At 41.5% G+C, this 16,775-nt stretch overlaps 1 protein-coding gene across 2 annotated transcripts; it reads right to left on the reverse strand.

The window, feature by feature from the left end:
• Positions 1-271: 271 nt before the first annotated feature.
• On the reverse strand, positions 272-16,753 carry MMD (monocyte to macrophage differentiation associated). Of its 2 annotated transcripts, none has more exons than XM_039715933.1 (7): positions 16,634-16,753; positions 11,343-11,424; positions 4,920-5,080; positions 4,119-4,193; positions 3,614-3,715; positions 3,159-3,228; positions 272-2,424 (listed from the first exon to the last, which is right to left on the reverse strand). In XM_039715933.1, exons 1-7 carry the CDS (start codon positions 16,660-16,662, stop codon positions 2,224-2,226), a joined length of 720 nt encoding a protein of 239 aa, XP_039571867.1. In that variant the 5' UTR covers positions 16,663-16,753; the 3' UTR covers positions 272-2,223. The 2 variants fall into 2 exon arrangements, with proteins under 2 accessions (XP_039571867.1, XP_039571868.1); XM_039715934.1 differs by lacking the exon at positions 16,634-16,753 and adding an exon at positions 15,852-16,004.
• Positions 16,754-16,775: the final 22 nt, after the last annotated feature.

Consider the following 16,775-nt stretch of genomic DNA (forward strand, 5'->3'; position numbering starts at 1 on the left):
CAATATATTCTTATATCCCAGAACAACAAAAGGGAAAAGCAAGTTCTAACTATTTACCAAAATTTAGACAGAAATATATTTTTTCCATACTAAAAATTGAATAATTTGGATTACAGTCTTTCTTACTGTTTTTAAAGCATTGGCTGAGCAGACATGAGGGTCATGAGCTTCAACTCAGGATCCTTTTGTCAGGAGTGGCCACAGTGTCAGTTCCTGACTGCCCTGCCCAAGTCATGGAGGGGGAAAAAAACAACCACCAAGAAAACAAGAGTTTCCAAATTGCACCAAATGTTTATTGTTAGTCTAGTACATTCAATATCATATTGACTAGAATACAGTAATTCAAAATATTTTTGGCGAATTGAAACTTCTTAAAAACCATTTCAAACACTCCAAAAAGCAAATGTCATGAAAAATTAACTTAAAATTAAAACAAACATATTCAAGCAATAGTTTTAACTTCTGACTACAGAAAACTTTTACATGTATTTTAGTGGTTTTTAGTACTGCATTTCAACAAAATATATGGACTCACAAAAAGTGGAAAATATTAAAACAGACAGAATGTTAAAAAACTGAGGCATCCAGATCTGCAAGACTGTTGTAGCAGAATCACCTGCCCAGCTGTTCCCTTTGCTCTCTTTTGGGGCAGTTTGAGTTTGCTGTGGTGCTGCCACTTCACTGATCACCTGCTACCACCACACAGCAATTCTTCAATCTCTTGAATTTAAAGTTTGTCCCTCTGGTAAATTCCCTATACAAATGTAAATACTCTAAAACTCGTGGCCCTCTGGCAAATCTGAGTGAAACAGGACCTTTGAAACATCCCTATCTTGCTATTTATTGTTTGCAGACAGGCAAGATCCAGAACAAAATCTGAAAAAGGCAACACATTTTGGTTTTGTTTTTAAATACTGACATGTAAAACTGAGTAAATTAGAAAAAGGATAAAGTCAATCTTAATATAAGACATTCATTACATAGTGGGACAGGCTACAGTTATTGGACAAACAGGATTACAGTGACTCTTCTACACTGGTCATTTCAGCACATGTCCTACAATCATGACTTGCTACCACAGCTGGATTTCCTGCACAGACAGACAGTAACAAAGACCAGTTGGACTCTGTGTGAAGTCCCAGGATGACAAGTGACACCCTCTGCTCCCTGGGCTTGTGAAGAACCCTGAGCTCCAGGTGCTCAGCAATGCTCTGCCTGCTGCTCCCACCTGGGACTCCCAGCAGCACCACCCCACCAAAAGCTGGTGGGAGCAGTCAAAGTCCCTTTGGAAAGCCAAGTCTCAATGCCACAGGTGTTACACGGGCTGGGGAAATGAGTGGAAAAGGCTTGGATGGGGGATATTCCCACAGGAGCCCCCACCCTGTACCCACCATGGGTACAGCTGGGAACCTGGAGGAGAAAATCACCTCAGCTATTCCTTTTACAGCTCTTCATCACAAATAAAGCCAACTTAAGAGTTGGTTCAGTGGTACTGTAAATGAGCAGAATGCTGCCTTGTTAGAACTCAGCAGAATCACATTTAGGGTTTAGTTTGTAAAAGTGGTTATTACAATTACAGCTGCAACACAAACTTCGGAAGAGGTACAATGTTTGCTCCTCAGAACAGGGTGTGGAATGTAACCATTTCTTGCAAGAGACTGCAACATGAATAACTGCATAGATGACAGTTGTGTGTCTTCAGTTCAACAAATGTACTTTTAAAGTTTACAAAAAACACAGAAAAGTTTCTATAAAAGTCACATTATACCAAGATAATGGGTGGTAAAAGTAGATTAGTTGTCTCTGATTCATGTTTAAGAAATGACTCGTGGAAAGGTGATAGAAACCAATTTCATGTCAAGAGCATTACGTTTTCACTATTGCACTGACTTCACCATTTGAATCACTAATTTAGAAAAATTCACATAGTTAAAAATTGTAAAACTAAACTAGCATACAAAATTTGTTTGTAAACATCAGGTAGCCAGTTCTGCTAATGTGGAATGGACTCTTGGTTACTGCAGTACAGTATCTTGGTTATTTACAGCACTTGCCATGTGATGGGAAATGGCAGGACACAAACATCAGTTCACAGTAATCGTGTTCACAGAACTACCAAAGTCAGTGCAGTTTTGCTGTGCAATTTTTCCAATTCCCCCAGATTCTTTTAACTCAAATAATACTGTTACAGAGGCCAAGTGCAGATTATTTTTTTGTATAATCTCATAAGTGACGAATGATGTCTGCAGGACTCCTGTAAAGGTACTTCCAAATGGCATAGTAATGGACAGCAGCTGCTGTGGCCACGAAGATGTGCCAGATGGCGTGGGCAAAGGGGATCACTCCATCACTCTTGAAGAACACCACGCCCAGGCAATAGATCAAACCTCCCCAGGCCACCTCCTGCAGTCCCTCTGTGTTGCTCTGCCAGGGAACAAGGACAGGTCAGGGGCAGGGAGTCAAGGGGCAAAGAGTATTTATGGATAAAATACACAGTGCTTTTCCCCCCCAGGCAAAGGGAGCTGGCAGCTCAGAAAATGTTGGGTGGGACAGATGGACAAGTGAGAAATGCAGTGTATTTATACTGCACTTTGTGAAATGCACAATAATGTGTTTATATACTATGTCCCCATACCACCAGAGAAGTTATACTGGCACAACTCAAGAACTAAAACAAGACTGATGGTTTGCTTCATCAGCAGAGCAGACAATCAGGGAGACAAAGAAAACCACATTACTCTGTGGAAGTGAGTTTAATGCAGCTCCTCCCAGCAAGACTTTGATACAGCCAGCTAAGGCATTAACTTGAAAATGTGTCACGTTTATATTAGCAGCAGAGATGGTTAATCAATATTATTTAAAGTGTGTAACTATAGACAAGTTTGGAGCAGGATGCTTTTCAGATGCACCAAGAAACCCAGGCTTTCTTTATCTACACAATGCAGCCCAGACTGAACAAAACAAAGCAGCATTTCACTGAGATGTGAACTGTAAATCCAAATTACAACTGGCTGTATTGGGTTGCTCTGCAAAGAGCACTTACAAGTATAGTGTACTAAAATGAACATCTCTGCAGAGGAAAGAGCTGCACTGGAATTTAAGCTAGTTATAAAAGGCAAGTTTTGTTTGTTTGCACTGTTAACAGTCACATTCCTTACCATGGATGTCACTACCAGAGCAGGAGAAAATCCCATCGCTAAATAGAAAAAGAGTTCAACGATCTTATACCTAAAAAGGAATGATTTGAGTCATTTAAGGAGGTGTACAAAAGGATGAACATTTCCTTCAACAGCAAAAATGAATATTTTAAACTATGTGTTGGTGTGGGGTCATTACACAAAAAGCTTTTATGCAGATGGATAACCAGTGTTTTATGACAAAATTAAAACTAGTGTTTATCTCTGCATTGTGGAGTTGCAGGTAATACCTTCTCTCTAAATACTGCCCAGACACCTTCACTTGCAGCAAGTACCAGTGAGAATAAAACATTGAGACAACTTAATTTTTCTTGTTTGATGAGAACCTTGCTAGTTCATCTCCAAGACAAAAAGTTTGGTCTTGTTCTCTGACGATAATTTTCAGTTTGAAGTTAAATGCAAAGAATATTTCTTACTTTTCATGGTAGAGAAATACATAAAGGGTTCCTCCAGCAGCCATCAGCCAGATAAACCATCTCATGTGAGATGCCAGAGGTCCCAACTCACGGAGATTTAACCTGGAGGCATAAAGGTTCCATGAGACAAAAGTGATGAGTAAACAGACCACACTGACACAAGAGCAGTAGGGATTAATAAAAACAAATAAATACTCAGAGCTTTAACTACAGAAAGATGGGGGAACAAAAACTGGGACATTGTACCCACAGAGAGGCAGAAGGTGTTTGTGGTGATGGGTGGAAAGCATAAACTGAGGTGGAACATAAATAAACTACTTTCTGATGTTTTCTTGCACCACTTTCCGTTCAGCAAGGCCCAGGAGATGACATTGCACAGTCTGTCACAACACATAATGTGGTCAGTTCTACCCAAGAAGCCATGTATAGATTTTGGAAAGCTGCAATGACAAACTGTTTACTTTGGGAAAACTTTGATTCTGCAGCTGTGGTCCCCATTTCTTACCATGGTGCGTAGGATGCTGCAATGAAGACATAGATCATCATTCTGTCACACATGTGAAAGCAATGCTCCATTGTCCTAGGGGGAGAGAGACAGAACAGGTCACCATGACACATTTTGGGAATATTTTTGCATCATCTCACTTTCCTGACATGCTTTGGAATTACTTTGGGGAAAATACCATCACGTCCATCCCTCTCAGAACCACGTGGGGGAATGGAGACACCTAAGAGCTGAGCACTTCTCCAGGCCTCTCCCCTTCTCCACCCCACCTTGCATCCCTGTCACATCAACTCCACCCACTGTTACTATTTAGTGACTACTGGCTATATCCAATTTATGGCCCAGAATTAATTAGGAAGTCTTACAGGGGATAAATAAAATTAAAATAACAAATCCCATGTCAGTTTTGCTATTGCTGCCTTGGTCCCAAGGAGGTTTGCTGCTGGTTAGATGGGCATTGGCAAAAGCTGTGTTCCTCAAAGCACTTGAGCATGCCACAGTCCCAGAGAGTGTCTTCATGTCTGAAATGGGATATTATCGTATTATAACATACATTATGTTTTTCCCATTCTGCTTCTGGATTAAGAGCCACTAGGGCATACCAAAAACACTTTCTTTGTGACAAGGCAGCAAACATTCAAGTTCACTGGTACATGAGCTTGGCTCACTCTTTCTTCCAAAAAATCAAGGGTGTTTTTATCATGATTCAGAAAGTACCACTCCAATCTCCTGTAAAACTGGTTTTGACTGAGAAATGCAATGGGGAACATGAAGAGGAAGGGAAGCATTTTCCCCTGCTACCTCAGGTGACTCTTTTTCCAGGAGACGATGTGGAACACGGTGGAGACGATGAAGAGGGCGCAGAGCCCCACGCCGTACATCCATGCTGTGATCTTCTCCCAGCGGTCGTCCGACAGCCGGTGCAGGAGGGCGCTGCCCACGATGGCAGGAACGATCAGGCACTGCCAGAACAAAAGGCCATTGTCACGTCTCTGCCCTGGTGCCACCCACAGAGCAGCACCAGCAGGCAGAGAGCCCAGCCCCAGCCAGAGGAGTTTTGTCATTTGGTTTTAAGCTGGCACATCAATACCAGAAATTAATCGATGTCTCAGGCATAGGTTAGATCTGGCTTTGCTGAATTTCTCCCCCCATGGTACCAGGGAAGGTTACCAACTCCTCTAGCCATGACAGCAAATTCTTTTCTCTAATTTGGTAAGTATCGGCAGTGGCTTTATTTTGACATTCTGCCTCATGTTTTAAAACCATGTTGATCTTACTCTAAGCTTGAATTTAAGCCACCTCTTGTGCACAGACACAGAGCACAAGCCAGACCAAAATAAACTCGAATCCCAAATGAAAAAAACAAAGCATTTAGCAAAGTGCAGTTGCAAGAATTAAGCAACAGTTTTGCAGAACTTGGGTTTAAGCTACCATAAATAAATTAGTGGCAAACTTCTCTCGTGAATAGATTTTTAATGCACAAAGATGTTCCTCTAATGCAGCATATCCAACTTTGTTTTCCTTCCCACCTTCCTCTCAAGCATTTCTAATTCACTTCTTCCAAAACAAGCCCTGTTCAAGCATCATGATAAAATAACCACACCTGCATGAAGCACCCAAGAAGTGACTGCAGGCTTTAAATGCATACATTTAAAACTACACTCCCTTCCAGAATAAAATACATGATGTACCTCTATCTCCTTCAGAAAAGGCAAAATAAAAGGGGCGGGGGGATGGAGAAAATAACCCCAAAAACCCTAAGAAACACCCTATGTCCAACAAGTACTTATAGAAGAGAGCTCACTGACTCAGATGTTTCTATCCATCTCCATCCAGTATCAAGTCAGCCTTCTAAGTTACAAACACTGCACAAATTCCCTTCCAGGCCCTATAGCACGTCTAAGATGCTAATTTGTTCCCTTGAATTGCAAATAAGCTTCTTAGGGTTAAATTCTTGGTAATTTAACCCAAGCCTCATATGTTAAACAATAAAGCCAGGAACAAGCAATGTTTAAACAAATCTGGCCACTTTGCATTACAGGTTTGATAGCTCAGACTGCAGAGTTCTAGTCTAGCCTGACCTATCTGTCCTTCACCTAATTACAGACCAGAGGAAACTGAGGTTCTGCTCAGTGTAGAGGATGCAGAGCAAACTGAATGGATCTGAGAAGAACAAAAAACAAGTGGCTTTTCCTTTTGACTTTGAGGTATATCAGCTGTAGCTTCATTACTATTGAACTTCCTTATGTTTTACAAAATTTAGGATATTTCCACCAAAAGCTGTAGAGCCCTAGAAATGAAAAGCATGGCATTGATACATTCACAGCATTAGGACTAGAGGTGAAAACACTTCCTGAGCTTTGTCATGGAACTATGGAAGTTGACTTGGTGCACTTTAAGGCCAGAAATAGTCTGCCAGCCTGGCTTCTCATTTACCACCAACCCTGAGTTTCCTGCACACATCCTGGATAAATTCAGGGAAAGTTGAAATGCGTCACTCCTCAGGAGATCAGTCACTCCTGCTTTCCACACATGACACACAGTGTGAACGGAGTGTGGCTGAAGCCCCTGGCACAGCCAGGAGCTGATGAGATGTGACAGCTGTTTCATTCAGTTTTTGCAGGGACAGGATACTTAGCCCCAGAAATGGTGGTGTGGCCATGGCTCTAAGCTGTACAGTCCCACTGTATCCTCAGTTTCCTTCCCAATTTTTAGTGCAAATTCCAGTTTTGACTAAACTTGACAGAGAACTAAAAGGTTTCAGAGATATCAAGTACCTATAAATATCAGGTAAAACAGCAAATTCCTACTAATTCCCTGTAACAGCCTAGGCACGAGCTGCTATGGGACTCTGGCAGAGACCACTTCACAGGAAAAGAGCCCTCTTTGGGCTTTGGATTTAGGTACTACAGAGGATAACCTGCCTTTCTTACACAGAGACCCCAGCTTTTTACCAATCTTCTCAAATAAATACTTCACAAGCTAAGCTGTGACATGGGATGCTCAAATGGGCCAAAACAAAGTTCAGTGTCAATCACCCTTTCCAGCAATTATTGTGTATAAAGCGATACAATTAAAACCAAGAAGCAATTCTCTTATAGCCTCTTTCTTTGCACCTTCAGAATCAAGAGTACAGCGCATGAATGAAGACTTTAATCCCTTTTTTGCCTTGTTCTGCTTTAAAGAACAATTCTACCTCTCACAGGGAAGAGCACTGTATTCCATGAAAAGGAATGATTGTTTTTTCTAAGTGTTCTTTTTGGAACAATTTTCCTTTCTGTGCTTGGTAGGCACCATGGGAACTGTCAGACAAAACAAGAGATGTTTTATTAATTTTTTTTTGGCCAAAAAATAGCTAGATTAAATACAAAATCCAGAAATGATACCCTGCTGTTCCAGCCAACTCAATTAAAGTTCTTCAGATGGCAATGCCATAACAGGTAACATATGGCACAATGGGCTTTACCCATCTTACAAAAGAAATACAAAACTTCAGCTCACAAAAAAGGCAAATTTTCCCATGTTCATTTGAAAAAAATTACACGTACAAGAATTGCATTTTAATCTCCAGCTTTCAGAATGGAAAAGCCATTAACCAGTCCTTTAAAAGGAGGGGAGTTTACCAAAAAAGCAGTCAGAGAATCAGAACTAACAGAATGAGTGGGATTGTGCTGTGTCATTTTACAGCATGACAAAGCATTTCTTAGTTGCCAATATTCCTTGGAAAAAACCTCCAGCTAGAAGTCACAAAATCTTTGCTTATTTCATCATGGAGTGCAAGTCTTCCAAGTGAATATCATCAAACTCAGTAACTTAATGTACTGTGAGCAAATCCAGAATTGTGATGTGCAAATTTACTAATTTTAGCACCGTGATTAATCCTGGCTGCATAAGAAGTGGGGCTGGAAGGAAGATGTGCAGAACAAGAGAGAAAGCAACAGTTTCCTAAGCTTTCTAGAGAAATTCCAGAACAAAATGAGAGAATGAAGTTAAAAGCTCTTTGCAATAAGGAAGACGATAAAGGATTAAAATATGTTAATTTACATCTACAGATGGTAATCTTTCAGAGTAGTTTTCACCACAACCTCTGTGTGGTGTATTTTGGGAAACCAACTATCACAAACCCTGCTGCCACAACAAGTAAAAACCCTTAAGGCACAAGGAAAGAGGCTGACACAATAGCTGTGAAGCTGATCACGGTCACTTCAGTGAAATCACACTCTGGTTACCAACTTGCAGCAAAATATTCAGTACCTTCCACCTGTCTGGGGCTGCTGAGGATACTGCTCCACTGGCCAGCATTTTACCTGTATTCTTTCCACATTTCTCCAGACAATCTCTGCCACAGAGAGCTTTAAAAACCTGTTGGAAGTTTTGCTTTTGTATATAACATTCCTGGAAAGTGAAGTTATTTCCCTTGCACATCATGCAGGCAGCAGCAATGCCCTTTGATGCACGAGCCACTGCAGCAGAGCATGGTGTTACTGCTGCAGCCTCACGAGCCTCTCACTGGGAGGGAAACACTGAGGGCATAAAAATGGTCCATGCACTTCCTTTCTGGAAAGGAAGGCAACAGAAACAGCAATAAAACTGCCAGCCCTGCCCCAAAAAATGTGACACTTAGAGGGAACCGTGCAGGGCTGTGCCCATCTCCAGCTGCCTGCTCCACGAGTGCACTCCTGGTACCATCTCTCCCAACTTTTCAACTTTCCCCTAATTTTAGGAGACCAGTAACACAGAGTGGGAGACCCAGAAGCAACTTGGCCTGTGCAACACACAGAGAGCAGAGAAACTGCTTACATCAGTCAGTGGGAATGGAGACATTTTCATCAGAAAAGTCCTTCTGAAATTTTCATCATCCCTTCTTCCATGCTCAAATGGCCTTCTAAATGCTCCAAGTCTCACTTTTAAAATATTTATACTACTTCTGTTTTTCCATGCACTTCACTAACCCAACCTAGAATACAGATTATAATTAATTTTAAGAACAGTTACTCCTATTAAGGCAGTTAGAAGAAACATTTAAAGTAGCATAAAGCAAGCCATGTCTAAATCCTGAGGTTTTAACACAACTAGGTCTACCTTTTGTCTGAAAAACCTTACATACACCAGAAAGCGTCATTATGAAAGAGTCATCTCTCCCCTCCAATTGTCACAACCCCTGCTTTTCTCATGCCCTGTTTCCTTCCTGTTCCTTTGAACACAGAGAACAGTTTTTTCTGTTTTCAACTACTTTGCTGCCATTCCTCTCCCAGTGTCTGAAGGCAAGTCAATGCTTCATATAAAGCTAAAAAAAACCCCAAGACATTGAAAATAGCCTTACAAGTAAGAAATCTGAAGATACCTTACTATGCAACACAAAACTACCTTTTAAGTATTGCACCAAAAGATTGTACCTGGGATTCTATACCCTCCTTTACCCTTATTTTTTTGTTGCTTGTTTGTTTTTTTTTATTAAGCAGCTGCCATAAACTGATTCCTGTGTATTTTTAAGTTCAAAATCAGATGGGATACCTACTGAGAAGTACAGCCACATTCATAAAGTAGAAGTTGACGGCTTCCTGAATTATGAATAAAAGCTTGGAATAAAAATATATTGGAGAATCATTGTGGAATTCTGTTCTATAGAATCATCAATGTCTAATTGAAAACTCACACTGTAATCTAGCAGCACAGACTCAGCCACTACACCATCTAACATTTAGTAAGTCTGCAACACAAAGGAGACAAAAACACCCCCCTAGCTTTTTCTGTTTTTTCCCAGCTTAGACTCCCATTTCAAGACTTTAAATATTGATGAAACGTTATTGCATATTTGTTTTAACAGTTCATTGTAGGTTTTAGCAGGTAGTTTGCTCAGACAGTAATCAGACAGCTCCACCACAAACTGCAGCCTACCAGAAAACACTGACCCACCTTGGTTGTCACGTCCTGCTAACAGGCAGGAGTAAAACATGCCTGTTTTTCAACTAGGTGAAAGCTGAAATTGCTAAGGAGCACAGCAACATCTGCCAGATATTTTGAAATCTAACTTTTTGGCCAGAGCAAACAAGATTTGCACAAGGATTATGAGATAAACTACATATTTGTGCTAACTAACAGAATGTTGCTTCATCCCCTAGGCAAATAAGCATATATTTACAGAATGCTGTACATGAGACCTTTGGCTTAAGAACACAGAAGCTTCAGTCAGCTTTATGTCTTGCATGCAAAACCAAGGTGATTCTGCTTTTACCAGCACCACGGAGCTGTATGCTGGTTATTTATGAAATATGCACAAGGGATCCTTAAGAACAGAGCTCCTTCAAGAACTGAGCAGTCCTGGGCACTACTCTGAGCTTTCGTATCTGCTGCTCACTCAGACACACTGGAGATAAGAGACTGAGGACAAAGTCAAACATACTTCAGATGTTTGGAGTTGAGGGATTGAGGAGACGCACAAGCTGCTTTTATAAAAGGGCAAATGCTATCTTAAAAAGCAAGCAAACACATTTTTAAGTCCTCTTCAAAGTGCCAGACAGCAAATTAAACTTCCTAATTACTAAAAGAAAAAAAAATCAAAGGGGACTGCTTCTGTTCTTTTTTTTATGTGAATACCATATACGTAAATCTAGAATAAGTCCTTACATTATGAAAATAAGGAATGACTTGACATTTCAGCAGGGCTATCAGCATTATCAGGGCTCTTGCAAAACAGCAGATTTCTTGAAGAGTCAGTAGGTATCACAATTAAAATGTTCCAGCTCTTGTTGCCCAAACCCACAGACAGTCTGATGAGGCCTTCCCATTTCTCACATGGATAAATATTTCTTATACTTCCAGTTTACAATTTGTAAATATTGTGTCAGGGCAGACCTGGGAAATCCACCTTGCAGGCTAACTAGTAGTGGCCTATATCCCCTTTACTGCAGGCATCCTTTGACTGGAACAGAGCGAAAATATCAAGTTAAAGATCTGTAACACTGGTGAAAATGAATCTTACGAAGTGTCTGGAGCTCCAAGAGATTCAAAACATTACCAAACATCCAATTTTCTGGACTGTTACAGTTAATGCTTATATGCACAAAACCAGAGAGAGGCTGTAGATATGAACACAGTGAGGCAAAGATAAGCATTTAGCAATCCAATCACATAAAAAATTTTATATATATATAAAATAATAAAAAATTATTGAAACATCTGGTTAAAGAAAAAAATAGAAAAAGAAGCCAGAAGTGTACTTACTGCATGTGTGTAACAGTTAGCAGCATGCTCATAGCAAGTGGGTTTGTAGCGGCTGTTGGCTGGAGCTGGGTGGTTCATGAACCTGTTGAATAATTAAGAAGTACTTTCAGGAATGTTACTGAAACACCTCTCTGAGGGTCATGAAGGAAATGAAGGAATACTTCCAACCAGGTAGTGTTAAGAATTTTAAGTACAGACATGTTCAAAGTAACTGTGATTTAAATTGCAAGTTCTCCCAAGTAAAGTCTCTTACCAGACACACATGTTAAATAAATTCCTGTGACTGCCTGGTGCAAGGGATGGTAATCTTTAATGGTTATCTTTAATCAGGAGTTCACATAGAGCAGTCAGACTCCCTCTTTTCTGACAGTTTGGTCAGAGGAAGAATGAAACACTTCCTATTTAAATTACATGGCAAGAACTCAAATTATTCTTGAAATATGGAGTTCATCATAGCTGTCAGGGGTTACTCTTCTTTTAAGAAGTTCTTGAAACTCCAGCAATATTCCAATTTGGAGCACTTGAACACTGATTTTTTTGACTCCTAATAGCAAGCATTTTTTGTGTCTGGAGCATGAAGTGGCTCATTTTTTCACTTGGTTTTCTTGACTGATTTATTAAGTGACTTGTGAACCATTTTTTTCTAAACTGATATATGAAAATATAGCAGCATTGGGAAAATAACAGTGCCATGATCCCTCCCCAAATGATGGCAATTTCAAGAAACATTCTCATTGGTATTAAAACAAAGGCTAAGAAAATTGTGGATTTAATTCACAGACACAGAACATAAATGGTTGTTAGCACATTAATAACCCTGCAGGAGTTAAGATATGGTTAAAAATGGCAATTCTTTTGTCAGTGACAAATGGCACCTTGCTCTCCTCTCCAAGAAGACAATGACACTGTCATCACAAAGGCTCGCGGAATATTTGGAAAATTACTTTATTCCCAGTGCTTGTATGTCTTCAACAGCTGCTGAACACCATCTCTGCATCCTCTAAAGATGGAACATTCAGTTTGCTCAGTTCTGCTTCCAAGTCAGGGAAAAGTTTAAAAATAAAAGCATCTGTTGGCTCAGTGAGTGGCCAGGCTTGGACTGCCCTTGTCCAACTCCATAAATTCAAAGTCATGGGAAACTTTTTACTTATCACATCCAGAATATTCTTACATTTCTCTGTGGTGGTACCTTGGAAGTCTGAAGAACCAAAAGGAATAATCTTATATTCTGTAGTAACTTTATAATTCTTGTTGTTCCAAATTTCTATATAAGATACTATTATCATATAAAAATCTATAAATAATTGATGCCTCCTAATGGGATCTTCTATTATCCAACATTAGCCTACTTTTAATTTTTTTTTCTTTTTTTTTCATTAGGAAATACACTGCATCTTTCTAAAGCCATCACTTTGGATCTAGGGGTAATGTTAGATTTCAGAATTATGAACAAATACTTTAGAAATTAGGACCTCTTATTATCACTAATTTAAAGACATTCATTAGCCATAGAACAGAACACAAAGACAGTAACAAATCTACCCTTGCTCTGTTACCTACACACAGATTTTAGTTTTTTCCCGGTTCTGTTTGTGGCAGCACAGGACTGATGCAAATATTCTGCACCAGAGCTCCAGCAGAACTCCAGCATTAGCACCACCTCACCCATCCCCTTCACCTCAGTGTTTACACAATAACACCAACACCACCAGCGTGTTTTGGAAGGAGGGGAAGTGCTCAGTTTCACCTCTGCCTTGCAGAAATGGGTCTTACAATGCCCCAGCACCAACTCTGCTGCACATCTGATGGACCTGCATCTCTCCCTTCTGAGAGGGATTGCCTCCAACAGGCTGCAGACCCTGATGCCAAAGGCTGGAAAGCGTTTGCTCAGGTCACTGCTCACAGGCAACAGTCTTAATAAAGCAAACTTTCAGTTACTCCTCTCTGCCCTTTGATAATTAACTATTTATAAACACTATCAGGATCAACTTCAGAGGGAGGATCATTAACGAGGTGGTTGGAAGGGCAATAATGGCAGCCAGTGCTCCTCACGAGTTTGTTTCATTTTCAGCGTGACAGTTTAGGCTTAATGTCTTAAGAAAGAGACGTGAATTTTGAAAATAGCTGCTCTGTGATATTACTGATGTGCTCATCAAAACCAGGAAAATTATTTTGACACACACTGTTAAAGTCAGTCATATACTCCTGCAGTTATAGACACATATGACATTGCAACACAAATGTAGAAAAATGTGGTTGCTTATTCACATTCTAAAGGCAAAACAGCTCTGCTCTTTCTTAAAGATAAATAAGCAAACAAACCCCATGCCACCACCAACAATGGATGCTTGTTTCCTGCCTCGTGAGTACAGCAACACAGGGACATTGTTCTTCCTGCTATCTACAGGTCACATTTGCCTCTTCTGGAAAAGATAATTGTGGGAATTATAATCTCACCTTCCTAAAAGTGGAAGCTCAGTAGAGCATTCATAGGCTGTTTACTCCTAAACAAAGGCTCTCTATAACACAGCCATTAAGGTTATTATCAAATGCAGGACAGTCTGATGAAGTCCCACTGAACTGGACTGCAGTTTACAGGAAATGTCTTTAATTGAAGCCTTTTAGATCCTCTAGCAAATCCCTGATGTATTCTTTAACAGCAGATCTGGTGAAACCAGAATCATTTAATCAGAGGATATGCAGCACATCTCCCAAGGATGCACAAATATTTCTCCATTTAAGATACTGACAACAAAAGACATCTAAGATAAAATATTAACGCCTTCAATAGCAGAATAAGAAATTTCTGAAATGAAGAGACTGAGAACGGTTTGCAGCCAGACAGGAGAGCAGAATGCTTTTGCACTGAACTAAGCTGTGAGTTCCTTTTCACAATTTAAATTCTCAATGCTCAGAATCTGCTCAAGGCCAAGGAAGCTGAAGACTCAGAATTTCACAGCAAACAAACAACTTTTGATGAACTTACTCCCAATATAAGCAGAAAAAAGGTACTGAGAGAGAAATACAGCAATTTAAAGCAAGAGGGGAGAAACTCATACCCCTTCATTCACACTACTTGATCTTTGATCTTGAAATACTTGAAATATTTTAAATTCTAAAACACACAGACTGATCCATCCTTTGTGACAGACCCTAATCTCAAGCTCCTATTCATTTCCAAGGAACAGATGCTGTATGTTTCCCAGAGATTCCAGAATTAAGAGAAGACAGTATTTGGGAGACAAAGCAGAAGGAAAGTCCGAGGGTTCTTAATGCTTTGTCTTTGCAAGCAAAGCCAGCTTAGAAAAATAAATTACAAAACCCTAAATCCATTGCACATATCTGTATGGCATTTGTCTGGCACCACAACAAGCTCAGACCCCAGACTGCAGAAGGGAAATCAAATCTTGCCTTATTGATGATTCCCATCTGCTGAATGAATTAATGTTTTAAGCATGAAGCAGAATGTCAGTAAAAACAGCAAGCACTTATAATGGCCTCAAAGATCTGGATTTTTTTAGTCTTTTCAGGAAGTATATTTCCTTTATTCAGCTCAAAATACCTCATACTTCCTTTTACCAGCTTAAAAGCACATTCCCTGTTTTTGTGCCTTTCTTTCTTTGTGCTTTCCAGCAGCAGGATAAGCCATTTAGACCTAATAAACCGCAAATAACAGCATATGAGAAACTGCAACAACGTGGGCGTAACTCCACAAAACCGGCAGTAGTATCAAATGGGGTTAAAAATTTCTTCATCACCTAAAAATATGCTTCAGTATCTAGGATGTTACCTAAGCTCTTTGTTTTCAAGAGGAAAACAAAAAATATATAAGCAGGTCAAAACAGATCTGATGACCACCCAGATTAGATGTTGAAGAGAAAGGAAAGGATTTATTAAAAGCTTGCTTGGACCAAATTTGGCTTTGATCAAATTCATTCAGTTAAAGTAGATCCATCTTCCTCCCTGGATGTGACAGTATCTAGCCGTCGTTTGTAACTGTTCACTTTACTAATCTTTACTATCGCTCAACATCTGAGGCACAGAAATAATTCAGATCAGTGCAGAAGCAGTTCCCTTATTTGGAAATATCAGTGAAATCCCACGCTGTGTGAAGGTTCATGTACTTACAGCACGATACTAAAGATAAAAGGAAACCTGCAATACTCTGAGAATCCACAAACAACTCTGCTATCATACATAGATTGTGTCATGGAAAAAAGTGTCTGTGCATCCCACCAACCTCCCCAAAGCCTCCCCAGCCTTCTGGCAAGAATGAAAGGCAGCAATTCAAGTGAAGAGTGGGCAGCAACCACAAGTCACCCCAGGTGCTGCAGCACATCTGAGCTAAGGGGCAAGGGACCAGCCAGCCGAGGTGTGGGCTAGCACAGAAACCACGTCTGACTGCATTTATGTTTTTCTCTTTGAGTTTTATTTCCCTTTTAATACTTAGGTTTCAGTTTCTTGAGCAAGATGGTGAAAGGAGAGCAAAAGCAGCCCTATGGAAGGTACCTGGTCAGGGAAGCCACTGTGAAACTGGCCTCACCCAGGAGATGGGCTGTCCATCAGCTGTTACTGGCCTGGCATCTGGACAGTGAAGAACCAAAGCCCACAGATGTTTATCCAAGAAGCACGACCGCAGTTACCCAGTCAACCTCCCCGTGAACATGAGCAGCATCTAAAGCTGAATGAGGGCTGATTTTTAACCTGAAAAAGCACAGATTGAGATTGGATACTAGGAAGTAAATCTTCCCTGTGAGGTTGCTTGAAGCCCTGTCACAGAGAAGCTACGGCTGTCCCATCCCTGGAAGCATCCAAGGCCAAGTTGGACAGGGCTTGGAGGAACCTGGTCTAGTGCGAGGTATCGCTGTCCATGGCAGCCGGGTAGAACGCGATGAGCTTTAAGGCGCTTCCAACCCGGAGCATTCTGTGATTCCACGGTACTCAGCGCGCCCTGGGAGGCAGAACAAGGAGCTCCGCGGCCCCGCGGAGCCGCACGGGGCCGGCGGGCGCTGACCCGGCCCGGCCCAGGAGCCACAGGTCGGGCCCCGCTGTGACACAGGGCCGGATGCGCGAACCTTCACCCATTTCACGGCGGCGATGAACAAACAAGCACACAAACAAAGACCCTCCTCACCGCCCACTCGGGACCTCGCTGCCCTCCCCTCCTGGCACCGGCGAGAAAATCCCAGCTCCCCCACCCACCCCTCACCCGCCCGGGGGTCCCATCCCGCGGGGAGCGGCTCGGGCAGGCAGGCGGATCCCATCTCCGCCGGTGGTCGCGGCGAGCTCACCTCCGGAACCGCTCCCGGAGCCGCCGCATGGGTCCGGGGCGGGCGGTCGGGCCAGGGGGCTGCGGGCGGCTCCGGGGGGGGCTCGGGCCGGGCTCCGGGCCCGCATTGGCGAGCGCGCGGCGCGGCATCGCCGCTGCCAGGT

The sequence above is a fragment of the Passer montanus genome, unplaced genomic scaffold (assembly GCF_014805655.1).
Source record: "Passer montanus isolate IOZ18808 unplaced genomic scaffold, ASM1480565v1 scaffold35, whole genome shotgun sequence".
Lineage (NCBI taxonomy): Eukaryota > Metazoa > Chordata > Aves > Passeriformes > Passeridae > Passer > Passer montanus.